Source organism: Passer domesticus, chromosome 9, assembly GCF_036417665.1.
Source record: "Passer domesticus isolate bPasDom1 chromosome 9, bPasDom1.hap1, whole genome shotgun sequence".
NCBI classification, from domain to species: domain Eukaryota; kingdom Metazoa; phylum Chordata; class Aves; order Passeriformes; family Passeridae; genus Passer; species Passer domesticus.
Genome location: NC_087482.1, coordinates 24,982,347 through 25,009,743, shown reverse-complemented (window position 1 = coordinate 25,009,743; position 27,397 = coordinate 24,982,347). Strand labels below are relative to the sequence as shown.

The 27,397-nt window shown below is 53.7% G+C and overlaps 1 protein-coding gene across 4 annotated transcripts; it reads left to right on the top strand.

The window, feature by feature from the left end:
- Positions 1-3,042: 3,042 nt before the first annotated feature.
- On the top strand, positions 3,043-26,851 carry LOC135307719 (proteoglycan 4-like). Of its 4 annotated transcripts, none has more exons than XM_064432133.1 (20): positions 18,646-18,778; positions 19,137-19,247; positions 19,574-19,630; positions 19,832-19,903; positions 20,003-20,092; positions 20,551-20,658; positions 21,318-21,389; positions 21,478-21,558; positions 21,646-21,747; positions 22,177-22,293; positions 22,608-22,679; positions 22,768-22,839; positions 22,927-23,028; positions 23,496-23,603; positions 24,263-24,334; positions 24,423-24,503; positions 24,591-24,692; positions 25,122-25,238; positions 25,866-26,036; positions 26,567-26,851. In XM_064432133.1, the coding sequence occupies exons 1-20, from the start codon at positions 18,682-18,684 to the stop codon at positions 26,725-26,727; spliced, it is 1,965 nt and encodes a 654-aa protein (XP_064288203.1). In that variant the 5' UTR covers positions 18,646-18,681; the 3' UTR covers positions 26,728-26,851. The 4 variants fall into 4 exon arrangements, with proteins under 4 accessions (XP_064288205.1, XP_064288203.1, XP_064288202.1 ...); XM_064432132.1 differs by having other exon boundaries at positions 19,991-20,092; positions 26,567-26,850; XM_064432134.1 differs by having other exon boundaries at positions 19,137-19,208; positions 19,991-20,092; positions 26,567-26,849.
- Positions 26,852-27,397: the final 546 nt, after the last annotated feature.

Below are 27,397 nucleotides of genomic sequence, written 5' to 3'. Positions count from 1 at the left end.
TTGGGAGGCAAAGTGTTGAGACATTTCTCCTGGAGTCTGACACTGTAGAGAGTTGTTCTGTAAGTAAATGACATTTGAAGACAGGTGTAGTCTACCATACTTCTGGCATACTAAAAGTGAGAAAAAACCCTTTGAATCAGGATTTTATCCTTTCTTCCTCCACCTCCTCCTCCCAGGAATTTTAATCTCTGAGGTCTAAGCTCTTCAGCTGCCTCACAAACATTCTTTTAATTCAGACAGGCATCCATGCAGTTAGCTACAAATCAGGACCATGGTGTGAACCTTGAAGCAATGTAGGTTTATAGCACTGAAAATAATAATCCAATACCCAGGTTTAGCCAAGCCTATTGGTTATTTCCCAAATAACTCTACCTATCCTCAGTGATGTTTCAAAAACAATCATTGTGAAAGCTAGGAGCGGGGAGAGAGAATGTTATCAAAATTAAAAATAGAGCTTTCTCAGATCTTTATATTCCTATAAAAAGAGAGTGCAAACTATTCATCTATGGAACATTAAGTAAGAAGTGAACAAAAGACTGTCAAAATAATTGCTTGGGGAACAAAAAACCCATAAATAAAAACAAGCTTAAATGTAGATAATAAGTAAACCATCATGCAAAGAAAAAAAACAGACCTGCCAAAACTAAAACCAATAAGGCTGTTTCATCTGTCTCAATTAAAAAAAAAAAAAAAAACAAAAAAAACAAACAACAAACAAAAAAAAAAACTGAAATAATCAGAGATTCTCAAGGGCATTACTATATATAGAAACTTCCTGGTATTGGGAAAAACATGAAGGAAAGTGTAGCATGCAATTCACAGATGTAACCTAGAATTTGTTAGGGAGGGCCAGGGGTGGCAGTGGCTGCTCAGGGATGGCTTTGGCCCGTGTCCCTGGCAGCAGCCACTGCCCAAGAAGCTGCGCTGCCCCCGGGCTCTCCTCCCGTCCTGCTGGGCTTTGTTGGCTGGCACAGCCTGTGCCAAGGGCCGGCAAGGTGCCTGCAGGCCCCAGCTCTGGGGGAAACAGAGAATGTCCTGCCCGTATCCACCGTGCTGCCAGCTCAGCAGTGCAGCACAGCACGGGCTCACGCTCCCCATCGCTCCCACAGATGCGGCCGACCCCACAACACGTGTTTCCCATGCCCAGAAGAGCCTCAGAATGGGTTGCTGTTGGGGAACCCTCTGTTTGCATGTGATAAGGGCAAGTCTGGCTATCTGTTTCTGCCAGGAAATTATTTGGAAGTGCTCAACTGAACCTCAACTCAGAGCTTCAGCACTGCAGTTCATGTCTTTGATTGTAATTCGGTCCTAGCAGTCAGTTTTATACCCCTCCCCTTATTTTCTATTGTTATAGCATATTTTATTACCAATGGGTTGCTCCTTTACCCCATGTGTTGGTTTTGCCCCACTTGTCCATCTCCCCAAAGACCTGCCCTTTTGTTCACTGTTCCTCCTCCCATTGCATGTCAGTCCCTCTCCAAGCCTGCCCCTTGCTCTAGAAATTTTCCTATCAATTTTGTATCCTTCGGAACCCCATTGGTTTGTTTAAGTTCTTCCCCTCCCCTGTAATCCCCAATTGGTTTAAACCTTGTATTCCCCGCCTGGTGTTCCACCCTCAGTTTCTCCCAATTGGCTAAAGATTGGATCCTGCCCTGGGACCCTGCCAAGTTTGTAAGTTGGTATATGTCTTTAGTGCAGTGTTGGTCTGGCCCTGATGGTCTGTAGAGTAATCACCTTTGGAAAACATAGAGCAGACCTCACCCTGTTCCTTGTCCCTACCCTCAGGGCAGTCCTACCCCCAAGGCAGTCCACCTGTGCTGTAGAGCAGCTGTGCCCTGCAGCCACAGCCCAGATTCGACAGTTTTCTGGGGGCGGCCCAGTGCCACTGTGCGTGTGGGCAGCTAGTGGGGCTGAAGACATGGGGCAGCACAGCACTTACCAAATCAGCTCTGGGCCCTGCTATGCAGGAGGGTCCCTGTGTGCCACTGGCAGCTGGGGCCTCATACACCTCCTCTCTTCACAGGTGCTCCTCTCCATCTCCAGAAGACCAGCCTAATAACGCAGGCAGCGAGAATTTGAGCCATGACCTCAGCTCTCCACTTCTGCCCCTATCTGCCCTGCCATGGCTGCAGCAGTGTCACGAGGCCATCCCAAAACCCACTGCTCCTCAATGAGAACCTCTGCCCCTGAGCCCCCTGGTCCTGTTCCCCGGCCAGGACTGAAGGTGGGCAGCCCTTGCCTGGCAGGGCAGGGCGTGGCCCACATTTTATATTCAAATAAAGAGTTGGAGTTTTCACAGTTATGTCTGGGTGGTAGCAGCAGCAAAGCCCACCCAGCAGCAGCACTGGCTGAGCTCCATGCCCAGGAGCAGCCGTGGATGGCCACGGTGTGGGCAGGCAGGAGCCAGGCAGGGGCTGCTGTGCCCAGCGGCGGGGCCCCGAGGGGATGGGGGAGCCCATGCTGAGCGTCCCTGGGCTGAGGGCACATTTCCTTCTGTGGGATCATCTGGGCCTGGACCTGAAGAGGCACACTGGGATATTTTGGGTTGCCTGCTGAGGGTTCCAGGAGTCCCGGATGTTTTAAATGAATTAGCTTTTTTTGATTAATAAGGGGAATTTATTCCATAATTAAAATTCAGTCGTAGAAAATCTAGAAGCAAATATCAGATTGGCCCTGAAGCAGGCTAACAGCGTCAGGTGAGACAGGTGGGGCATTTCTCTCCCCTGTGCATCACGAAGGGACAGCTCTCTCAAAGTCTTTTTTGTACATTTCCAAGCTCCAGGCAGTGTGGAGGGCAGGAGTTTTTCTGCTTTCTTATGGTTGTTTTTATCCTTTTTGCATATTCATGTATTTTTTCCTTTCTTGCTGCAGCTCTTGCTGAGAGTTTCCCCAAAACTGGTAAAAGATTCACTTTGTTAGAGGAAAATGCAATATGCATTCTAGGAGGCACACATTTATCTTATAGATGATGCAAATTGAATGCACATTGCTGAGGTTTGGTCAGAGAAATAATCTTCTGGAATCAGCATTTCTGGGGACGAATATTCAGGCTAGGATTTTGGTGCATGTTGATTGCCCTGAACCCTCTTTTGGTATGCTAGGATTTTCATTAGGCGAGATTACTGTAGTCTCAGCATGAATTTGTGCATACAATCTATCAGAATCCCTCCCTTTCTCTATTAATTTATTAAATTTGTACTTTTAGGATACACTTTGACAAAGCTTACTTATTTTCTAATTTTATGTTTAGTATTTATAAAACTTGACAACTACACTTTCATACTACTAGTCAGGGTATAAAATTAACAGCTCTTCTCATAAGGTAGATTATTCTAAATCTTTAATTTCTTTTCTTTGGATTGTCAATTATATTTTTTTATATCAATGCATGTGCTTATTGTAATTTAGATATATTTTGACTCCATAGTCGTTTAAGGCTGGTAATATTTATAAAATAAGTTTTTCATGTTTTCTTATGTTGCCTGCTAAAATGTGTCTTTATAACTGTCTCATGTTCTTGTTTTCTAATTCTTGAGCAATTTGCTTTATTCTACTCTCAGGATTTATTTCTTCTCTAGCTCTTCCAGAACAAAAAGTTTTAATATATTGCTTACAAATTTTGCCATTTTATTCTTTTTGCTATATTTCACATTTTCTTTATTGCAGTGTCTTTTACTACTCATAGTGCACATTCTGAATTTGTTAACATTATAGCGTACTACACTAACTTGGGAGTGTGCATATGGCTCATTCTTTTTGGGCTTGGATGACTGATACAGTGACAATAATCCTCTGCAGTTTTAACACTCTAGCTCTCTCAAAGCCCCTTTGGGTTGCAGCCAAAGCGCCAAGATGTGTATCTTCTTGGTAGCAGAGCTTACACCTTGGGATCTAGTCAGTGATGTCATTCGTCTCATTCTCAGTATTTACTTCATAAGATTTATAAGAGCCTTTTAAATTGTTTTTCAGGATTTAGGATAGCATCTGCTTATTTCTAATTGTTATAGTTTTATTTCTTTGACATTTTAGCTCTAAAGTTGTAATTAGTCTATACACTTCTCTTTCTTTCAGCTATACTTGGCTGTTTTCCTTTATTTTAATTTGATCCTTATTAAATATCTAACGGCTTTTGTTATATCCTATCTGATTTAATGTTACTTTTAGTGTTTCTTGGAACTTAAATCTGGTTTGTATCTTATATACTTAATTTTTTCCCAATTTTTCACGAATCATATTATTGTTCTAATATATTCTTTACAGTGTTTCATTAGCTTTTACTTCTATTTCTTTTGTCTGTTATGACAAAAGCACTAAAATATTTTATTTTTTGAAATAAATTTGCATATCACACCTTAAATATTCAGTTCACTTAAAACAACCTCATGAATAATACAGTTTAAAATAAAATATTTTACTTCTCATAACAATGGGTTTTACAGCTTACAAGCTTAGGTATTAACATGCATCAGTCTATTTTACTTCAAGGAGTAGTGGTGACTTTTTAGTGAGGTTTGGCTGGTGTTTCTGTTGGTGGATTTACAGGTCTTCTGTCCTGTCTTTCTTTGCAGCTGAACCTGCTGGTGAAGGTGGTGCAGCTTCCCAAGCCACGTCCAGGACTGAGGCTCTGGGAGATGCTGAGGGTGGGTCAAGGCCTTTCCCCTGGGAGAGCTGCCAGCTCAGAGCCCAAAGCTGGGCCAGGGGGGCATCGCTGCAGGTGCCAGCACAGAACCATGCACGTGTGTGCCCTCGCCCTGCACGATCCCCTCACCGCTGCTGCGGCTCAGTGGTGCCCATGCAGATCAGCAGAGATGGCAGAAGCTTCTGTGGCTGTTGAGTTACAGGTGTGTCTGCAGGGAGGACTTCTCCAGCTCCTTTGCTGATTCCTACACAGAAGCCTGGCTCCCATCGCAGAGGTGAGTAGTATGTCCCTGCTGACCCCACAGGCTGAGCCCTGCTTTTGTGGGATCCATTCCTGGGAAATGGAACTACTTTCTCTTAAGGTCCTCCACCAGAAGAGATCAAAGACATGGCAGACAAGAAATTCCAGAATCCATTAGAAATTATGTGGCAAATGCTGAAGGAAGTGCTGCAGGGAGGACAGGGTGGGTGCATTTGCCTCATGCTTCCCCTGGCACACAGGAGCCGGGGGCTTTGGCTGCACATCTGGACACGCCGTGCCCGGCACAGCATGAAGGGATCCATGGCAGCCTCGCTGCCCCGCTGCTGCTTTCACGCCCTGCAGGGCTGTTTCCCAGCCTGGCCTGGCTGCAGCTTCTGCCCAGCCTCTGCAGGAAGGCATTTGGCATCAGCTGACAGGCAGCCCCAATTGCACCACAGTCCGTGCCCACGCTCAGATCCCCTGCAAATACCTTCTGTCCAGGCAGATCAGATGTTGGGGCTGTTTGGGGAAGGAAGCAGCCTTGGGTTGTCCCAAAATCCTGGGTGTTTTCTGATCCTCATCCATTCCTTTCACAAGTGATGCCTCCTGAAATTGTCACCTTCCCCATTCCCAGTGAGGAATGTTTCCATCTGATCCAGCTGTCTCTTTTCCATTCTCCAGAAATGAAAGGAGAGCCTGTGCAGATGGAAGCACTCCCCAGAGGAAGCAGTGGTTCCATGCCAGCCTCTGCTGCAGGAAGGGAGGCCATGCCAGGCACAGACACAGGAGGTGATTGCTGTGCCTCTGGGCCTGAGCCCTGCTGAGGCTTGAGCTGCCCTCTCTGCTGCTTGGCAGTGCGGGCACAGCCTGGATTGGACTGGCACAGCCCAGGGGAATTATCCCGAGCAGGCTCAGGGCACTCGGGTAACTGAGCAGTCCTGCTGGAGTCCCTCCGTGGGAGACATGTCCTGAAACCTGGCAGTGACTGCACGGGGTGCCCACGGTGGGGAAAGAACAGAGGGGGAGAGCAAGGCTCCAGTGTGTCCTGAGAGGGCCTGGCTGTTTGCCCTTGGGCTGTGGGAGGTGTCCCCACAGAGGGAGGGGAGGAGGGACAGAGGGAGGGAGCAACAGCTGTGGCACTGCCTGCTGCAGTTTTCCCCAGGGCTTTTGTGAGGATTTCTTTTGTATGTGAAGGAGAGAGGCCCGGGGCCATGCGCTGCTCCAGCCACCCCTCCCTGGGATGTTGCTGAGGGCAGGGAAAGAGTGTGGAGAGTGACCAGGAGGCAGCCCAGAGCTCCCCAGGCGCCTGTGCACCTTTGGCCATGTCCATTCACATCTGGCTCCCATGGCCTTACCCGACCCCCTGGCAGTGCCCAGTTCTCTGTGGCAGAAGGGGATCCCAGCACACCCTGGAAAGTGTTCTCATCTGTGCTCCGTTCTAGATGAGGGTGCTGGGAAGGCTTCTCCATCAGCTTGGATGAAGAAAGTTTTGAAGCCCTTGGAGCCTCCTGCAGGTATGTTCTCAGCGTGCCACCAAGGAATAATTGTAGACAAGCAGGCAGGAACCAGGTGACAGAAGCTTCTGTGGCTTTTGTGTTACAGATGTGTCTACAGGGAGGACTTCTCCATCTCCTACCTTGGATTTTGCACTCAAGCCCAGCTCCCATCACAGGGGTGAGCAGTGTGTCCCTGCTGACCCCAAAGGTTGAGCCTTGCTTTTGTAGGATCCATTCCTGGGAAATGGAAATATTTTTCTCTAAGGTACTCCAACAGGGAAGATCCAAGACAGAACAGACAAGATATCCCTGGAATCACCCAAAGAGATAAGGCAAGAGCTGAAGGATCTCCTGCAGACAAGACAAGGTGGGTGCATTTCCCTCATGCTGCCCCTGGGACTCAGCAGCCGGGGGCTTTGGCTGCACATCTGGACACGACGTGCCCGGCACAGCAGGAAGGGATCCATGGCAGCCTCGCTGCCCTGCTGCTGCTGTCACGCCCTGCAGGGCTGTTTCCCAGCCTGGCCTTGCGGCAGGTTTTGCCCAGCCTCTGCAGGAAAGCATTTGGCATCAGCTGACAGACAGCCCCAATTGCACCACAGTCCATGCCCACCCAAAGATCCCCTGCAATTTCCTGATGTCCAGGCAGATCAGATGTTGGGGCTGTTTGAGGAAGGAAGCAGCCTTGGGTTGTCCCAAAATCCTGGTTGTTTTCTGATCCTTATCCATTCCTTTCACAAGTGATGCCTCACCTTCCCCATTCCCAGTGAGGAATGTTTCCATCTGATCCAGCTGTCTCTTTTCCATTCTCCAGAAATGAAAGGAGAGCCTGTGGAGAAAGAAGCATTTCCCGGAGGAAGCAGGGGCTTCGTGGCAACCTCTGCTGCAGGAAGGGAGGCCATGCCAGGCACAGACACAGGAGGTAATTGCTGTGCCTCTGGGCCTGAGCCCTGCTGAGGCTTGAGCTGCCCTCTCTGCTGCTTGGCAGTGCGGGCACAGCCTGGATTGGACCGGCACAGCCCAGGGGAATTATCCCGAGCAGGCTCAGGGCACTCGGGTCCTGAGCAGTCCTGCTGGGGTCCCTCTGTGGGAGACATGTCCTGAAACCTGGCAGTGACTGCACAAGGTGCCCACGGTGGGGAAAGGACAGAGGGGTAGAGCAAGGCTCCAGTGTGTCCTGAGAGGGCCTGGCTGTTTGCCCTTGGGCTGTGGGAGGTGTCCCCACAGAAGGAGGGGAGGAGGGACAGAGGGAGGTAGGGAGGCATAGCTGTGGCACTGCCTGCTGCAGTTACCCCAGGGCTTTAGGGAGGATTTTCTGTGAGTTTGAGGGAGAGTGCCCCAGGGCCCTGGGTTACTCCAGCCACCCCTCCCAGGGATGTTGCTGAGGGCAGGGAAAGAGTGTGGAGAGTGATCAGGAGACAGCCCAGAGCTCCCCAGGCCCCTGGGCAGGTTTGGCCATGTCCATTCCCATCTGGGTCCCATAACCTTACCCGACCCCCTTGCAGTGCCCTTTTCCCTGTCGCATTAGGGGTTCCCAGCATGCCACAGATATGGTTCTGATCTCTGCTCCCTTTTAGACTGGAATCGTGACATGGGTTTTCAGGAAGTCCTGATGAAGGATGGTTTGAAGTTCCTGGAGGATGCTGGAGGCAAGTTTTCATTCTGCCTTTCCTGAGTGAATAATCAGGATCAATGCAACAAAAGCTCATTTATAAACCATTTCCCTTAACATTATGTAAGGGCTGAAGGATTCTGAGAATCTTTCCCTGCTCCCTTCTGGATCCCTGAGGGATCCCACAGGATCGCTGTCAGTGGGAGGAAGGGGCATTGATCTTTCAGTCCTCCTCCCGTGTGCTGTGCCAGTGTGTCCTTCCGTGTGCTCTGTGCAGTCAAAGAGAAGAGCAGAGAGGGAAGGGGCCGGGCCGGGCCCAGGGCTGTGCCCCGGGGCTGAGCCTTGTGGGCAGCCTGAGGATCTCCTGCAGTGCCACAGGAGCTCTTCTGTCCTGCCTTTCTTTGCAGCTGAACCTGCCGGTGAAGGTCCCACATCCAGGACTGAGGCTCTGGGAGATGCTGAGAGTAGGTCAAGGCCTTTCCCCTGGGAGGGCTCAGAGCCCAAAGCTGGGCCAGGGAGGCATCGCTGCTCCTGCGGCTCAGTGGTGCCCGTGCAGATCAGCAGAGATGGCAGAAGCTTCTGTGGCTGTTGAGTTACAGGTGTGTCTGTGGGGAGGACTTCTCCAGCTCCAGGGCTGGATGCTTGGCCCCAATCCAGCTCCCATGGCAGGGGTGAGTAGTGTGTCCCTGCTGACACCACAGGCTGAGCCCCGCTTTTGTGGGATCCATTCCCGGGAAATGGAACTACTTTCTCTTAAGGTCCTCCAAAAGGAAAGACCCAAGATACTGCAGCCAAAAGTCTCATGAGGCAGATGAATTCCTGAGACAAACACAGAAGGAAGCACCCCGAGGACAAGGTGGGTGCATTTCTCTCATGCTTCCCCTGGGACTCAGCAGCCGGGGGCTTTGGCTGCACATCTGGACACGCCATGCCCGGCACAGTGGGAAGGGATCCATGGCAGCCTCGCTGCCCCGCTGCTGCTTTCACGCCCTGCAGGGCTGTTTCCCAGCCTGGCCTGGCTGCAATTCCTCCCCAGCCTCTGCAGGATGGAATTTGGCATTAGCTGATAGGGTGCCCCAACTGTACCGTGGGCCTGAGATGCTCTGCCATTTCCCAGTCTCTGAGAAGATCAGGAGGTGCAGCTGTTTGCACAAGGGAGTGCACTGGCCCAGCCCCAATTACCTGGGCTTTTTCCTGATCTTTACCTGTGACTTAGACAAGCATTGCCTCATGAAGGTGACACCTCCCCAGTGGGGAGTGTTTCCATTTGATCCAGTTGTCCCTTTTTCCCTTTTTCAAGTGATGGACCAAAAGGCTGTGCAGAAGGAGGAGCACTCAGGGAGAAGCAGTGGCTCAGTGGCAGCCCTAGCTGCAGGAAGGAAGGCGATGGCAGACACGGGCACGGGCACAGGCACAGCAGGTAATTGCTGTGCCGGGCTCAGCCCTGGCTGGGGCTGTGTGGCAGCAGCTCTTCCCCCAGGGCCTGCCCTTGCCCGGCCCGGCAGCAGCCAAAGCTGGAGGCGCCTCGGCTTCCAGGCCTCTGGAGCTGGTTCAGAGCCCCGGGGAAACAGGACTGGTGCAGCAACGTCCCTGGCGCTGCAGCTGCTGCAGAGCTGGCCCTGAGTGCCCAGAGGCCCAAGGCACAGGAGCAGCCCCGAGCGGGAGCCCTGCCGCCAGCCCAGGGCCAGAGCCAGCCCTGGCTCCCGAATGGGCAGGGGCTGCGCTGGGTCCTGACAGGGCCTGAGCCTGTCCCCTGGGGCTGGGGGAGCTGTCACGGGGCAGGGAGGGCCAGGGGTGGCAGTGGCTGCTCAGGGATGGCTTTGGCCCCTGTCCCTGGCAGCAGCCACTGCCCAAGCAGCTGCGCTGGCCCCGGGCTCTCCTCCCAGCCTACTGGGCTTTGTTGGCTGGCACAGCCTGTGCCAAGGGCCGGCAAGGTGCCTGCAGGCCCCAGCTCTGGGGGAAACAGAGAACGTCCTGCCCGTATCCAGCGTGCTGCCAGCTCAGCAGTGTAGCACAGCACGGGCTCACGCTCCCCATTGCTCCCACAGATGCAGCCGGCACCACAAGACCTGTTCCCGATGCCCAGGATGGCCTCGGAAGGGGTTTCTGTCAGGGAACCGGCTGCTAGCTAGGGTTTCTGGCAGGCATGCTTTATTTGGAGCTTGTCTTCATGTTGCTCTGCATTGGAATCTGGTATTCCTGGAACAGAAAACAGTGAGTGTTTTATTGCCTGCCGCCTCCAACAGCTTCTTTTGAAAGTCTAACATGGACAGGGAACATTGCCATTGAGGCTGCAGTGGAGTTGTGGCCAGTCCATGATTGTCCAAATAACTCTGCTGAGGGTTCTGCTGCTGCCCAGTGCTTCCATTGGCCTCTCAATTGCTGGGCCTTGTCCTGGGGGCCCGGCTGGGGCTGCAGCCAGAGCTGGCTCCCACTGAGGCTGCCTGGCCAAGAGCAGCCCCAGGGGCACGGGGCAGAGGCAGAGGGAGGTGGGGAGGAGAAAGAGCAGGGCCGAGGTTGTCCTTGAAAGGCAGAGGCGCTCTGGGGCCCGCTCTTGGCCAGGGACCCTGCCCAGAGCCGTGCCCTGCTGCCCGGGGCCTTGAGGGGCAGCTGTCCAGCTGGGCCCAGCTGTGCCAGCAGCTCCAGCCGTGCTGGGGAGCCTTGCCAGCTCTGGGCCCTGCTGTGCACGAGGGTCCCTGTGTGCCACTGGCAGCTGGGGCCTCAGCCACCTCCTCTCTTCACAGGAGCACCTCGGGACAGGAGTTGGAAGACAGTGGCTGCACCTCACACCCAGACAGCGTGAGCAGCTCCTCCAGCAGCAGGAACGGCCCGGACAGCCCTCTCAAGTCTTCTGTGAAGAGGACCCCAGAACAACAGTCTACGAGGGAACCTCCTTTTACCCTGTAGATCCCACTGCCACCTGCTCTCCCCATGGGCCTCCCCAAGCTGCCTTCATCCCTTTTTTTATCTTTGTCTGTCCCATCCCAGTCAACTCGAGTACCTCTAGGGACCCCAGGACCAGCCCAGCACCCTCCAGCCCTTCCTGAGACCAACACATCCCTTCCTCTGCCCCTGAGACCCCTGGCCTTTCCCTCTAGGAATCACTGAAGGTGACCCCCCCCCCCCACCCCCCCGGCTTGCAAAGTAGGCAATGGCCTATTCTTCTGTTGAAATAAAGAGAAGGATCTTTGTTCTGGTTGGAAAGCAAAACCAGTGAGAGACTCCAAGTCAGAAATACAATTTATTAGAAAAAGGGAAAAAAATCAAAACACATGCAATGATACAAAAGAAAAACCACTGACAGGGTCAGAATACAGCCTGCTGACACCCTGCTAGTTAGGGTGGTGGTAGCAGTCCAGTTGAAATGGACTTGTGGAAGTGGTGATCCTGTAGAAACAATCAGGTAGCTCTCATCCTCTGGAAAAGCAGTGGGTAAGGGCCACGGTTCCTCTGGGGATCCAGTGGAAAGACTGCTTGTTGTGTCCCTAAACCCAGATTATATCCAGCTGGGGATGTTTAGCTCCTCCCCCATGGGCAGAGCATCTCACAGTGGGCTGATATCATTCTGCCTCATGCTGTGGGTCCTTGATTAGCCACTAAACAGAAATGGCTCTGGGAGGGAGTTCTCTCTGAGTCATGTGGCAAGACATTGATGGGCCCATTAACAGGAGATGAGGAAGAAAACAATGCCCCTCCTGGTTTCAGCAGTTCTTGAGGATGGGAATAGAATACATGTTTATACTGCAACCTAGGACAAGCGGTCACCCCAGTGTCCAGGTGGCAGCAGCAGCAAAGCCCACCCAGCACCAGCACTGACTGAGCTCCATGCCCAGGAGGAGCCGTGGATGCCCACGGTGTGGGCAGGCAGGAGCCAGGCAGGGGCTGCTGTTGAAATGGAGGTTTCTGGGGGGTTTAATTAAGTTAGCAATATGGACTAAGCATTTATATTTTACATTGTAGAATTATGTGTTGAATTTTAACCTTTTACTTAAGAAACCTCTGCCAAGGTACAAAGGGCATAGGAAAATGCAAATTTCTGAAGCTTCTTGCTATGAAGGACAATACCAGTGTCATAAATAGGGCAGGAGATCTTTCTCCTTTTTAATGCCTTTATTTAAAAAATTCAGCTCAGGTTATGGGAAACGACAGGTCGCCCGCACCCCCGCTGCTCCCAGGAGTGGCACGAAGGAGGAGGATGATGCAGCTGTGTCCGCTGGTATGCAGGCAGAGCTGGGGCTTCCATCCTCGAGGGAGTAGTGGGAATTCCGCTTCTTTGGTCTAACATTCCAGGTCCTCTTCCTAGCTGACATTCTTTCAGGTTAGGGTGAGGAGTAAAAAGGATCTTTGCAGATACTGGATTAAGTTCCTCACCTTTAGACATTACTTAGGTTTCATAATTCCATGTTGGCTTCTTGTTTTTAGGAGTTTTTTTCCTGGAAAATTGCAAACTGTGGTGAAATGCATTCTCATCTGCATACTAGCTCTGATGTCACCACCCCCACCCTGCTACCTGCAGGCTCTGGGGAAGCAGCAGGGGGACAATTGTGCTTGATTTCTAACCATTAACAGGTAATTGAAGAAAAACTATTAACAAGAGGTGATTGCAACATGAAGCTATCAACAACAAATAGTCAACATTTCAACTCGCAACAACTGGCCCAACCTGTTTAATTTTGCAGCCTTAAAAAAAATGGATAATTTGTTGGGGAGAACACACCAGGTGTGGAGACACGAGGCTTGACTCCATTTCAGAAGGCTGATTTATTATATATTCTATTAAAATACTACAGTAAAACTATACTAAAACAACAGAGAGGAAAAAATGACCAGAAGGCTACAAAGAAGAAGAACAGAATGGAATGCATAACAAAAATCTTGTGACTGCTCACAGGCTCAACACAGTTGGCTGTGATTGGTCATCAAGTGAAAACAATCCACATGGAGCAATGGAAGATGCACCTGTTGCATTCCACTGCAGCAGATAGTTATTGTTTACATTTCTTTCCTGAGGCCCTCAGCTCTTCAGGAGGGGAAAAATCCTAGGAAAGGATTTTTAATAAAATATCATAGCTACAGATAACTTTTTTACTCATAACACCAGGAGAAGACCAGGGAATGCAAGAAGCCTAGACTAAGGAGCTCCTCTGTCTCCAAGCTGATCCAAACCAACAGACGTACTCAGATAAGCACCAGGGGACCACAGTGCACGCACAAAGGAGAAAAGTTCAAAAGTTCAGTCATGAGGAAGACCACAGCCTTCGGCCTCAGAGAACACCAAAGACCCCAGTGTGACCACCACAGGAAACAATGTGTGCCCAGGAGGGCGTGGATCTCATCGCCATGTGAGGGGAGGACAGGCGGGGCCAGGGGTTGAATGTGCATGAAGAGATTGTGTAATGTATTGCATATGGAACATGTTTGTGAACAAAGATGTGGCTCGGACCAGGGCTCGGTGCACAAGTTTTCACAAGAGCCATCTCGCTTGTGCCAGGCCCTGACACGCACACCCACTTCATAACTACATCAGGTTGTGGAGTGTCGCTATAGGACATGAAATAAAACAACGCAGACACGCATCTCTCCAAGGTAAAAAAGAGGGGAGTTGAATTTCTGACTCCAACATTTGCAGATTTCCAAAAGTGAGAGTGGATTGGAGGGTGAAAGTGCCACCTCTCCAATGACACTGGACAAACCAACAGTCCATCAAATTTCTCCTCTTGCAGAAAAGAATGCATAACAATACGTTATTTGCATAAAGTGCGTGAGAAAGTTTGCTACAAGAATGTAAACATCAGAAGGCTTAGAAGAACTTGTCCTAGGGTGAGGTTATGATGCTTGCATCCCCAGCCGTGTGTCCTGTTAATGCTGTATATTACATACTGTGCCTTCACGACTGGCCCTGAAGAGCAAGGTTTGTTTTGGTTTGTTATCAGCCTGCTCCCCCACGGCTGGCAGGACAGACAGACGGCTCAGTTCATAGTGCAGCTTTTGCTTTTTGCTTTGCTTTCTGTTGCTTGCTTTGCTCTTGCTTCTGCTGTGGTCCCGCTTTGCTTTTGCTTTTTGGCTTCTGCTTGTTAGTTTAGCTAAGTAGTCCAGATTTTTCCCTGGACTGTTTTTCCTTTCCCTTTTTGGAACCACTCACACCTGCTCCAGACTGGGACCTGGGAAACACCGAGAGTTTGCGTCCTGTGGCTGCAGCAGCTATCACCAGTGCCGGAGGGAGCGACAGCAGAGCCACCACTGCCAGGAAAGACTTTCTGAATTTGTCATCCTTTTCAGATGGGTGAAAGCATTGTCATCTGGTATTGTTCATTTTGTGTGCTGGGGGTGTTTTTCCTGTCAAATAAACAGATTCTTTCCACTTCTCTGCAAGGAATCCTTCCCGACCCGCTGGGGGGAAGGGGCCATGTGGGGTTGCTTTCTGGGGGGGCCCCTTTGGAGGTTTTCTCCCAGATTTACCCTAATCCAGGACAGAACATTAAAAACCAGGGCGACAGTGGAGTCTATTTATTCTTGCAGATCGCTTCACTGTGACCAGCGGTGGGGCCCCGAGGGGATGGGGCAGCCCATGCTGAGCGTCCCTGGGCTGAGGGACATTTCCTTCCGTGGGATCATCTGGGCCCAGACCTCCTCCAGTGCCATGCCCAGGAAAAGAGGGAAGCCATCAAGAGCATCTCCAGGGACACAGCCTGACCAGCAATGTCAGCAGGCAAAACAAAGCTCCTCCCTAATTAACACACACTGGATAGGACCTAATTGATGGGCCATCACCAATGCAGGGTGCTGCACAGGGTCTGCTGCTCTCAGCCAGGGCCAGAAGGAAGGGAAGGGAAGGGAAGGGAAGGGAAGGGAAGGGAAGGGAAGGGAAGGGAAGGGAAGGGAAGGGAAGGGAAGGGAAGGGAAGGGAAGGGAAGGGAAGGGAAGGGAAGGGAAGGGAAGGGAAGGGAAGGGAAGGGAAGGGAAGGGAAGGGAAGGGCTGTGTGGCCTCAGGGTCCGACAGGGCTGGTGAGCAGCCCCAGAGACACAACAACCCAGGTCCAACCAGGCTTGTTTTCCAGGTCAAAACACTCGGCATAGCTGGCCTGGACTTCCCTGTAGGGCACGTGGGGGCTTTGGAGTCCCCCTAAGGTGCACGAGGGGCTGGGGTCCCTTGTGACACACCCAGGGATATTTTAGGTTTCCTCTGAGTCATGGAGGGCACTGGGGTCCACTTCAAGTCATGCAAGGGATTTGGAATCCTGTGTGAGGCATGCAGAGGGTTTGGGATCTCTCCCAAGGTGTGCAGGGAGCTGGGATCTCTCCTGAGGCACATGTCGGGGTTCTGGGGTCTCATTTCACATGTAGAAAGGGCTGTGGACTCTCGTAAGCGTGCAGGTGCTTTGTGTCCCTCCTGCTGCACGCAGTGGGGCTGGAGTGTCTGCTGAGGCACGCAGGGGACGGGGAGCTCCGGCAGTCCCTCCCGGGCCCATGCGGCTCGGGGCTGCCGCGGCCCAGGGCCAGCCGCCGTGCCGGGATGGCGGTGGCGAGGCGCCGAGGCGGAGCTGCCCCGCCGGGTCACGCTGCACCGGCACGGCACGGGCGGTGCTGAGCCCGGGCAGGCGGCACCGCCAGCCCAGGGGCCACAGCCCCGGCCCTGCCTCTTTTGGGGCCGGGCACAGACAGCCCCGCGGGACGGGCACCGCTCAGCGCCCGAGGGGACGGAACAGATGCCAGAGGAGCCCCAGGAGCCCTGGACAGGGCCCTGGCGTTGCCCGCCAGGCTCCCCCAGGCCTGTGGCCATCCCGGGCAGCAGGGGCTCGCTCTGGGCCGTGCTCTCCCTGGCCAGCGGGGCTCTGGGCCAGCACCCGGCTCCTGCCACTGCCCTGAGAATGCTGAGGGGCTTTCGGGGCGGAACTGAACTTGACAGGGACAGAATTCATAGGAGACTTGTTTTGGCCTTTTACAAGGTTAACTGAGAAACAACTTAAAATCCCAGGCTAAATCGTCTGCTTTAATGCGTGGGGATTTCTTCAAGACCCTTCGTAACTCCCGTGGTGCCGGGCCGGGCCGCGTCCCAACGAGCACCAACACCCAGCAGCTCGATGGATGCAGCACGGCTGGCACCAGGGAAATGAGCCAGTGTCCCTACAGCTGCCCGCTCTGCCTGCATGGCTGTCACACAACAGCAATGTTCCAGAAGGTACAGGCATTTTTACATCCTCACAACCATGTGATCTTTGGTCCTGGTGGTGGATCAGAGAGAAAAGCCAAATGTGACAGACTAAACTTGACTGTAGGAGAGGGATACCTCAGCAGAGGGTCTGGGGACCTGTGGTGCCAGCCAGTGGCCCGGCACTCGGACACAGCAGGAAGACCCCAGACTATCACACTTCACCTGGAAGGGTAGAAAAGCTCAGGGGTTCTTTGTTCAAGGTCCTCCAGAGGCACGATCTGAAGCTGCCACAGTTCCACCTTGATAAAATTGTTTAAAAAGATCCAGAGGTCTGACACTCTGCTGTGGAGGACATTCCACATGTTATATTTGCCAAATTTTCCAATCAAAAAAACCAAAAAAACAAACCCAAACAAAATTAAATAAAACCGCAATTTTAATTATGTAGCTTAATATATATACAATTGAATAAACTCGAAACACTGACTATATAATTTGGTTTAAATTACAAATAATTTGGTCCTAATAATAGCGTATAAGCAAAACTAACCATGCGGGGTATGCATGGGGTATGGAGTGCAGGGCTTTTGGACCCCCCGTCACCTCACGGACTAGCTTGTCAAGACAAAATTCCCCTTTTTATGCTGTATGTCCTTACCATCTCCTCCCATTTTCGATTCGTCACACTTGTATCACTGCCCTCATCATCACCTTTACCACGCATGCTCCACACTTCTTTAAGTAAGTTGTACCACTCTTTGGGGATCTTCTTTGAGGAAAGCCTCTCCTCTTCCTCCATGTCCTGGAGTTCACCTTTTGGATTACACATGCGCACCAAGCTGCTACAGTATAAGCCAATATTGTGTTCTAACATTAAAGCAGTGGATCTCATATAATCAACATTTTCCTGGTGTCCAACCAAATTCTCCTCTCTTCCAACTAAATTCAGTCATTGTTATCTCTTGCTTCTTCCTGTTCTGAACAGCTGCAGGAAAACGGTGGGGAGAGGGATAAACCCTCCATTCCCTTTCTTGCTTGGCATTACACCTTTAACTGTTTTATTATTTCCAAATATTAATTACTTTATTAATATTGATTACTCTTTCAAATTTGTCAGCATGAATCATATCTATTTACCACACACAGTTCTCATCTTTTGGGCATTTATGAGCTTTTGATTTTGTTTTGCACCCAAGAAAAATATAGCCCCAAATGTGCACAAATAACTCCTTTAGCGTGTCCTCCTTTTCAGCTGGTTTTTCCATTGTTCTCTGCTATCTTGTCCTCATCTTTCCATAATTCCTGTGCCTATTCAAGTCCAGCCTGGGACCGTGCACGCATTTGCTTTAGTTCTGTAGTGATTTATGCCCAGCCATCCTGCCAACCACACCCATTTCAATGTTGCAACAACCTAACTCTGGGCTGCAGTATGTGAATCACACTCTGCTGTGTGAGCTGGCAGAGCACCAGAGCAGGCACTGAAGAAGGGGCATTCGGTACATTAGTGAAGTGAGTGCTGGAACCTGGGCTAGCTCTTAGAACTCCGGCACTACGGCAGGAGTCGGGAACTGCCTCGCTATGGGGATTTACCAGAGGCAGAGCCTTTAGTGCCACTTGCTCTCCAGTGCCAGACACAAGCCACGACAGGGACGAAGCACAGGAGAAAGGAGGAGGCTCCCTGTCTTCAGGTTCTGCAAGGAACACCTTAGTCCAGGCGAATAGAACAGGATGAGAAGCCCCTAGCTGTACTGCCCAAGGGGTTTTGTACACATACAAGTCATGGGGTGGATGCAAACAATGAACCAATAGGGAATGCTCAGGAGAGGAGTGAGGGGATTACAATAAGTGTCTGGGGCCAATTGGGGTAGGAGGGTGGAGAGGATGGGTCACAAGGGCCAGTGGGGTTTCCAGGAGTAGGGGAATTCCACAGGGGAATTGCAGTCAGGGATTGGCCCAAAGATTTGGGAACCAAGGTGTTGGGTTGCCTTGACAGGCAGGGAAAGAGCTGGAACAAGGGGTGGGGAAGTGCACGAGGGAGAGTTTGGAGGGAGGGTAAAACCCACAGGTGAACCAAGTCAGGAAAAAATGGGGCACAACAGAGCCCTTAAACAAGACTTGAAATGGAATCAATAAAATAAATTTGAACTGCAACAATAAGAGCATCTTGAGGGATGCAGCCTGACCAGCAACGTCAGCAGGCAAAAGAAAGGTTTTGCTGAGCAATGGCCCTTTGATGAAGCAAACCATTTACAATCAGGGCAGTCCATTCATGCGGACGGGCGCACACTCTGGGGGTACAGCTGAGGCCATGAGGTCACAGCAGGGCTCTGGGGTCACAGCAGGCTGAGCTCTCAGCAGGCCCTGAGGTCACAGAGGTGCCAGGCCCCGTGGTTGCAGAGCAGCACAAGGAGGCAGCAGTCAGTCCCTGAGCACAACTGTTGCGGCAGCAGCGGCGGTGGCAGCAGCGGTGCTGACATTGGGACAGCGGTGTCAGGACAGCGGTGGCAGCAAGAGCTGCGGGACTGGCGGAGGACAAGGCACCATGGCCCTTGCTCTGCACCTCCTACTCCTGCTGCTCCTGGCTGTGGCCCTGCCTGCCAGGGCTGCCCAGGCTGCTCCGCTGCAAGCGCGGCGAGCAGGTGAGCCGGCAGCCTGGCTGCCCTTTCCTGGGACAGCGCTCCCTGCTCCCTGGGAAGCGCTGGGGATGGTTTTGCCCAGGATTTTAGGGAGGGTTTCCTCTGTGGGAGGGAGAGAGACCCCACGGGCCCTGGGCTACTCCAGCCACCCCTCCAGAGATGTTGCAAAGGGCCTGCAAAGAGGTTGGAGAGTGACAAGGAGCCAGCCCAGAGCTCCACAGGCCCCTGTGCAGCTTTGGCCATGTCCATTCACATCTGGCTCCCACAGCCTTACCCAACACCCCTGCAGTGCCCAGTTCCCCGTGGCAGAAGGGGATCCCAGCACACCATGGAAATGGTTTTGATCTCTGCTCCCTTCTAGACTGGAATCGTGACATGGGTTCTCAGGAAATCCTGATGAATGATGGTTTGAAGTTCCTGGAGGATGCTGGAGGCAAGTTTTCATTCTGCCTTTCCTTAGTGAATAATCAGGGTCAGTGCAACAGAAGCTCACTTATTAACCAGTTCCCTTAATATAATCTTAAGATTAAAAGAATCTGGAAACCTTGCCCTGCTCCCTTCTGGAGGCCTGAGGGCTCCCACAGGATCACTGTCAGTGGGAGGAAGGAGCATTTAGCTTTCAATCTTCCTCCTGTGTGCTGTGCCAGTGTGTCCTTCTGTGTGCTCTGTGCAGTCAAAGAGAAGAGCAGAGAGGGAAGGGGCCGGGCCCAGGGCTGTGCCCCGGGGCTGAGCCTTGTGGGCAGCCTGAGGATCTCCTGCAGTGCCACAGGAGCTCTTCTGTCCTGCCTTTCTTTGCAGCTGAACCTGCCGGTGAAGGTCCCACATCCAGGACTGAGGCTCTGGGAGATGCTGAGGGTAGGTCAAGGCCTTTCCCCTGGGAGAGCTGCCAGCTCAGAGCCCAAAGCTGGGCCAGGGGGGCAGCGCTGCAGGTGCCAGCAGAGAACCATGCACGTATGTGCCCGCGCCCTGCACGATCCCCTCACCGCTGCTGCGGCTCAGTGGTGCCCATGCAGATCAGCAGAGATGGCAGAAGCTTCTGTGGCTGTTGAGTTACAGGTGTGTCTGCGGGGAGGACTTCTCCAGCTCTAGGGCTGGATGCTTGGCTCCAACCCAGCTCCCATGGCATGGGTGAGTAGTGTGACCCTGCTGACCCCACAGGCTGAGCCCTGCTTTTGTGGGATCCATTCCTGGGAAATGGAAGTATTTTTCTCTAAGTTCCTCTGACAGGGAAGATCCAAGACACAAGTGACAAGATATCCCTGGAACCACCCAAACAGACGAAGCAAGAGCTGAAGGAAATGCGGCAGGGAGGACAAGGTGGGTGCATTTCCCTCGTGCTTCCCCTGGGACTCAGCAGCCGGGGGCTTTGGCTGCACATCTGGACACGCCGTGCCCGGCACAGCGGGAAGGGATCCATGGCAGCCTCGCTGCCCCGCTGCTGCTTTCACGCCCTGCAGGGCTGTTTGCCAGCCTGGCCTGGCTGCAGCTTCTGCCCAGCCTCTGCAGGAAGGCATTTGGCATCAGCTGACAGACAGCCCCAATTGCACCACAGTCCATGCCCACGCTCAGATCCCCTGCAATTTCCTGGTGTCCAGGCAGATTAGATGTTGGGGCTGTTTGGGGAAGGAAGCAGCCTTGGGTTGTCCCAAAATCCTGGGTGTTTTCTGATCCTTATCCATTCCTTTCACAAGTGATGCCTCCTGAAATTGTCCCCTTCCCCATTCCCAGTCAGGAATGCTTCCATCTGATCCAGCTGTCTCTTTTGCATTCTCCAGAAATGAAAGGAGAGCCTGCGGAGAAAGAAGCATTTCCCGGAGGAAGCAGGGGCTTCGTGGCAACCTCTGCTGCAGGAAGGGAGGCCATGCCAGGCACAGGCACAGGAGGTAATTGCTGTGCCTCTGGGCCTGAGCCCAGCTGAGGCTTGAGCTGCCCTCTCTGCTGCTTGGCAGTGCAGGCACAGCCTGGATTGGACTGGCACAGCCCAGGGGAATTATCCCGAGCGGGCTCAGGGCACTCGGGTAACTGAGCAGTCCTGCTGGGGTCCCTCCGTGGGAGACATGTCCTGAAACCTGGCAGCGACTGCACGGGGTGCCCACGGTGGGGAAAGAACAGAGGGGGAGAGCAAGGCTCCAGTGTGTCCTGAGAGGGCCTGGCTGTTGGCCCTTGGGATCTGGGGGGTGTCCCCACAGAAGGAGGGCAGGAGGGACAGAGGGAGGGAGGGAGGCATAGCTGTGTCACTGCCTGCTGCAGTTTGCCCCAGGGCTTTAGGGAGGATTTCCTCTGTGTCTGAGGGAGAGAGCCCCATGGCCCTGTGCTGCTCCAGCCACCCCTCCCTGGGATGTTGCTGAGGGCAGGGAAAGAGTGTGGAGAGTGAGACCAGGAGCCAGCCCAGAGCTCCCCAGGCCCCTGTGCACCTTTGGCCATGTCCATTCACATCTGGCTCCCATGGCCTTACCCGACCCCCTTGCAGTGCCCAGTTCCCTGTGGCAGAAGGGGATCCCAGCACACCCTGGGAAGTGTTCTCATCTGTGCTCCGTTCTAGATGAGGGTGCTGGGAAGGCTTCTCCATCAGCTTGGATGAAGAAAGTTCTGAAGCCCTTGGAGCCTCCTGCAGGTATGTTCTCAGTGTGCCACCAAGGAAGAATTGTAGACAAGCGGGCAGGAACCAGGTGACAGAAGCTTCTGTGGCTGTTGTGTTACAGATGTGTCTACAGGGAGGACTTCTCCAGCTTCTCCAGCTCCTACCTTGGATGCTATACGCAAGACCAGCTCCCATCACAGTGGTGAGCAGTGTGTCCCTGCTGACCTCAAAGGCTGAGCCTTGCTTTTGTAGGATCCATTCCTGGGAAATGGAAATATTTTTCTCTAAGGTACTCCAACAGGGAAAGTCCAAGATACAACAGATAAGGTGTCCCTGCAACCATCCAAACAGATTAGGCAAGAGCTGAAGGAACCCCTGCAGACAAGAGAAGGTGGGTGCATTTCTCTCATGCTTCCCCTGGGACTCAGCAGCCGGGGGCTTTGGCTGCACATCTGGACACGCCGTGCCCGGCACAGCGGGAAGGGATCCATGGCAGCCTCGCTGCCCCGCTGCTGCTTTCACGCCCTGCAGGGCTGTTTCCCAGCCTGGCCTGGCTGCAGCTTCTGCCCAGCCTCTGCCGGAAGGCATTTGGCATCAGCTGACAGGCAGCCCAAACTGTAACACACCCTGAGATCCCCCACAATATCCAGCCCTGCAGATTAGGAAAAGGGTGGCTGTTTGGAGGTGGAAGTGCTCACATCATGCCACTGGAATCTGGCCATTTTCCTGCTCCATAAATTTCACAAATATTACCTCTGATACTACCGCCCAAGTGGGGAAGAGCTCCATCTGATGCAGCTGTCTCCCTTCCTTTGTCAAGAGATGGACATAGTGCTTCAGTGGAAGGTGGCATTTCTTGAAGGAAGCACTCCATCTTCGGTGCCAGCCCCTGCTGCAGGAAAGAAGGCAAAGCCAGACACGGGCACAGGCACAGCAGGTAATTGCTGTGCCGGGCTCAGCCCTGGCCGGGGCTGTGTGGCAGCAGCTCTTCCCCCAGCGCCTGCCCTTGCCCGGCAGCAGCCAAAGCTGGAGGTGCCTCGGCTTCCAGGCCTCTGGAGCTCGTTCAGAGCCCCGGGGAAACGGGACTGGTGCAGCAACGTCCCTCCTGCTGCAGCTGCTGCGGAGCTGGCCCTGAGTGCCCAGAGGCCCACGGCACAGGAGCAGCCCCGAGCGGGAGCCCTGCCGCCAGCCCAGGGCCAGAGCCAGCCCTGGCACACAATGGAAACAGTTCTCATCTTGGTTTGCTTCCAGACTGGGAGGCTGGGAAGGATTCTCCATTAGCCTGGCGCTCTGAAGTTGTGAAGCCCTCTGGGCATTCTGCAGGTAGGTTCTCACTATCCCAACAAGGCGTAATGTTTGACTGACTGCTCAGGACCAGGTGACAGAAGCTTCTCTGGCTGTTCTGTTACAGGCGTGTCTGCAGGGACGACTTCACCAACTCCTACCTTGGATGCTGCACCAAAGCCCAGCTCCCATGGCAGGGGTGAGTAGTGTGTCCCTGCTGACCCCAAAGGCTGAGCCGTGCTTTTGGGAGATCCATTCCTGGGAAATGGAACTACTTTCTCTTAAGGTCCTACGACAGGAGAGACCAAAGACATGGCAGGCAAGAAATTCCGGGACCCATTAGAAATCAAGTGGCAAATGCTGAAGGAACGTCTGCAGAGAAGACAAGGTGGGTGCATTTCCCTCATGCTGCCCCTGGGACTCAGCAGCTGGGGCCTTTGGCTGCACATCTGGACACGCCGTGCCCGGCACAGCGGGAAGGGATCCATGGCAGCCTCGCTGCCCCACAGCTGCTGCTGCTGCTTTCACGCCCTGCAGGGCTGTTTCCCAGCCTGGCCTGGCTGCAGCTTCTGCCCAGCCTCTGCAGGAAGGCATTTGGCATCAGCTGACAGACAGCCCCAATTGCACCACAGTCCATGCCCACGCTCAGATCCCCTGCAATTTCCTGGTGTCCAGGCAGATTAGATGTTGGGGCTGTTTGGGGAAGGAAGCAGCCTTGGGTTGTCCCAAAATCCTGGGTGTTTTCTGATCCTTATCCATTCCTTTCACAAGTGATGCCTCCTGAAATTGTCCCCTTCCCCATTCCCAGTCAGGAATGCTTCCATCTGATCCAGCTGTCTCTTTTGCATTCTCCAGAAATGAAAGGAGAGCCTGCGGAGAAAGAAGCATTTCCCGGAGGAAGCAGGGGCTTCGTGGCAACCTCTGCTGCAGGAAGGGAGGCCATGCCAGGCACAGGCACAGGAGGTAATTGCTGTACCTCTGGGCCTGAGCCCAGCTGAGGCTTGAGCTGCCCTCTCTGCTGCTTGGCAGTGCGGGCACAGCCTGGATTGGACTGGCACAGCCCAGGGGAATTATCCCGAGCGGGCTCAGGGCACTCGGGTAACTGAGCAGTCCTGCTGGGGTCCCTCCATGGGAGACATGTCCTGAAACCTGGCAGCGACTGCACGGGGTGCCCACGGTGGGGAAAGAACAGAGGGGGAGAGCAAGGCTCCAGTGTGTCCTGAGAGGGCCTGGCTGTTGGCCCTTGGGATCTGGGGGGTGTCCCCACAGAAGGAGGGCAGGAGGGACAGAGGGAGGGAGGGAGGCATAGCTGTGTCACTGCCTGCTGCAGTTTGCCCCAGGGCTTTAGGGAGGATTTCCTCTGTGTCTGAGGGAGAGAGCCCCATGGCCCTGTGCTGCTCCAGCCACCCCTCCCTGGGATGTTGCTGAGGGCAGGGAAAGAGTGTGGAGAGTGAGACCAGGAGCCAGCCCAGAGCTCCCCAGGCCCCTGTGCACCTTTGGCCATGTCCATTCACATCTGGCTCCCATGGCCTTACCCGACCCCCTTGCAGTGCCCAGTTCCCTGTGGCAGAAGGGGATCCCAGCACACCCTGGAAAGTGTTCTCATCTGTGCTCCGTTCTAGATGAGGGTGCTGGGAAGGCTTCTCCATCAGCTTGGATGAAGAAAGTTCTGAAGCCCTTGGAGCCTCCTGCAGGTATGTTCTCAGTGTGCCACCAAGGAAGAATTGTAGACAAGCGGGCAGGAACCAGGTGACAGAAGCTTCTGTGGCTGTTGTGTTACAGATGTGTCTACAGGGAGGACTTCTCCAGCTTCTCCAGCTCCTACCTTGGATGCTATACGCAAGACCAGCTCCCATCACAGTGGTGAGCAGTGTGTCCCTGCTGACCTCAAAGGCTGAGCCTTGCTTTTGTAGGATCCATTCCTGGGAAATGGAAATATTTTTCTCTAAGGTACTCCAACAGGGAAAGTCCAAGATACAACAGATAAGGTGTCCCTGCAACCATCCAAACAGATTAGGCAAGAGCTGAAGGAACCCCTGCAGACAAGAGAAGGTGGGTGCATTTCTCTCATGCTTCCCCTGGGACTCAGCAGCCGGGGGCTTTGGCTGCACATCTGGACACGCCATGCCCGGCACAGCGGGAAGGGATCCATGGCAGCCTCGCTGCCCCGCTGCTGCTTTCACGCCCTGCAGGGCTGTTTCCCAGCCTGGCCTGGCTGCAGCTTCTGCCCAGCCTCTGCCGGAAGGCATTTGGCATCAGCTGACAGGCAGCCCAAACTGTAACACACCCTGAGATCCCCCACAATATCCAGCCCTGCAGATTAGGAAAAGGGTGGCTGTTTGGAGGTGGAAGTGCTCACATCATGCCACTGGAATCTGGCCATTTTCCTGCTCCATAAATTTCACAAATATTACCTCTGATACTACCGCCCAAGTGGGGAAGAGCTCCATCTGATGCAGCTGTCTCCCTTCCTTTGTCAAGAGATGGACATAGTGCTTCAGCGGAAGGTGGCATTTCTTGAAGGAAGCACTCCATCTTCGGTGCCAGCCCCTGCTGCAGGAAGGAAGGCAAAGCCAGACACGGGCACAGGCACAGCAGGTAATTGCTGTGCCGGGCTCAGCCCTGGCCGGGGCTGTATGGCAGCAGCTCTTCCCCCAGGGCCTGCCCTTGCCCAGCCCGGCAGCAGCCAAAGCTGGAGGCGCCTCGGCTTCCAGGCCTCTGGAGCTGGTTCAGAGCCCTGGGGAAACGGGACTGGTGAGCAACGTCCCTCCTGCTGCAGCTGCTGCGGAGCTGGCCCTGAGTGCCCAGAGGCCCAAGGCACAGGAGCAGCCCTGAGCGGGAGCCCTGCCGCCAGCCCAGGGCCAGAGCCAGCCCTGGCTCCCGACTGGGCAGGGGCTGTGCTGGGTCCTGACAGGGCCTGAGCCTGTCCCCTGGGGCTGGGGGAGCTGTCACGGGGCAGGGAGGGCCAGGGGTGGCAGTGGCTGCTCAGGGATGGCTTGGGCCCGTGTCCCTGGCAGCAGCCACTGCCCAAGCAGCTGCGCTGCCCCCGGGCTCTCCTCCCGGCCTGCTGGGCTTTGTTGGCTGGCACAGCCTGTGCCAAGGGCCGGCAAGGTGCCTGCAGGCCCCAGCTCTGGGGGAAACAGAGAACATCCTGCCCGTATCCACCGTACTGCCAGCTCAGCAGTGCAGCACAGCATCGTCTCACGGTCCCCATCGCTCCCACAGATGCAGCCGGCACCACAAGACCTGTTCCCAATGCCCAGGATGGCCTCGGAAGGGGTTTCTATCAGGAAACAGGCTGCTGGCTAGCAATACTGGCATTTATGCTTTGTTTGGAGCTTGTCTTCGTGTTGTGCTTGTTTGGAATCCGGTATTTGGAATCGGGAAGAGAAAACAGTGAGTGTTTTGTTGCTCTCCCCCTCCAACAGCTTCTTTTGAAAGTCCAGCGTGGTCAGGGAACATTCCCATTGAGACTGCAGTGGGGTTGTGGCCAGTCCATGATTGTCCAAATAACTCTGCTGAGGCTTCTGCTGCTGCCCAGTGCTTCCATTGGCCTCTCAATTGCTGGGCCTTGTCCTGGGGGCCCCGCTGGGGCTGCAGCCAGAGCTGGCTCCCACTGAGGCTGCCTGGCCAAGAGCAGCCCCAGGGGCACGGGGCAGAGGCAGAGGGAGGTGGGGAAGAGAAAGAGCAGGGCCGAGGTTTCCCTTGAAAGGCAGAGGCGCTCTGGGGCCTGCTCCTGGCCAGGGACCCTGCCCAGAGCCGTGCCCTGCTGGCCGGGGCCTTGAGGGGCAGCTGTCCAGCTGGGCCCAGCTGTGCCAGCAGCTCCAGCCGTGCTGGGGAGCCTTGCCAGCTCTGGGCCCTGCTGTGCACGAGGGTCCCTGTGTGCCACTGGCAGCTGGGGCCTCAGCCACCTCCTCTCTGCACAGGAGCACCTCGGGACAGGAGTTGGAAGACGGTGGCTGCACCTCACACCGACAGCGTGAGCAGCTCCTCCAGCAGCAGGAACGGCCTGGACAGCCCTCTCAAGTCTTCTGTGAAGAGGACCCCAGAACAACCATCGACAAGGAAGCCTCTTATTGCCCCGTAGATCCCACTGCCACCTGCTCTCCCCATGGGCCTCCCCAAGCTTCCTTTATTCCTTTTTTTCTCTCCGTCTGTCCCATCCCAGCCAACCCGAGTTCTGCTAGGGACCCCAGGACCAGCCCAGCACCTTCCAGCACCTCCTGAGACCAACACATCCCTCCCTCTGCCCCTGAGCCCCCTGGCCTTTCCCTCTAGGAATCACTGAAGGTGACACCCCACCCCACCCCACCCCACCCTCCCCCCCCCTCCAACTCCCGCTTGCAGGGTAGGCAATGGCCCATTCCTGTGTTCAAATAAAGAGATGGATTTGTGTCCTAGTTTGAAAGCAAAACCAGTGTGAGGCTCTCTTGTTTAAACTGCGACCCTTTGGACGAGGACACGAGGCTTGACTCCATTTTCATCAGAAGGCTGATTTATTATGTTATATATTATACTAAAATACTACATTACAACTATACTAAAAGGACAGAGAGAAGAAGATCAGAAGGCTACCAAGACAAGAATAGAATAGGAATCAATAACAAAAACCTGTGACTGCTCACAGCCTTGGCACAGGTGGCTGTGATTGGTCACTGATTGAAAACAATCTACACGAACTAATGGAAGATGCACCCGTGGCATTCCACAGCAGCAGATAGCCATTTTTTACATTTATTTCCTGAGGCTCTCAGCTC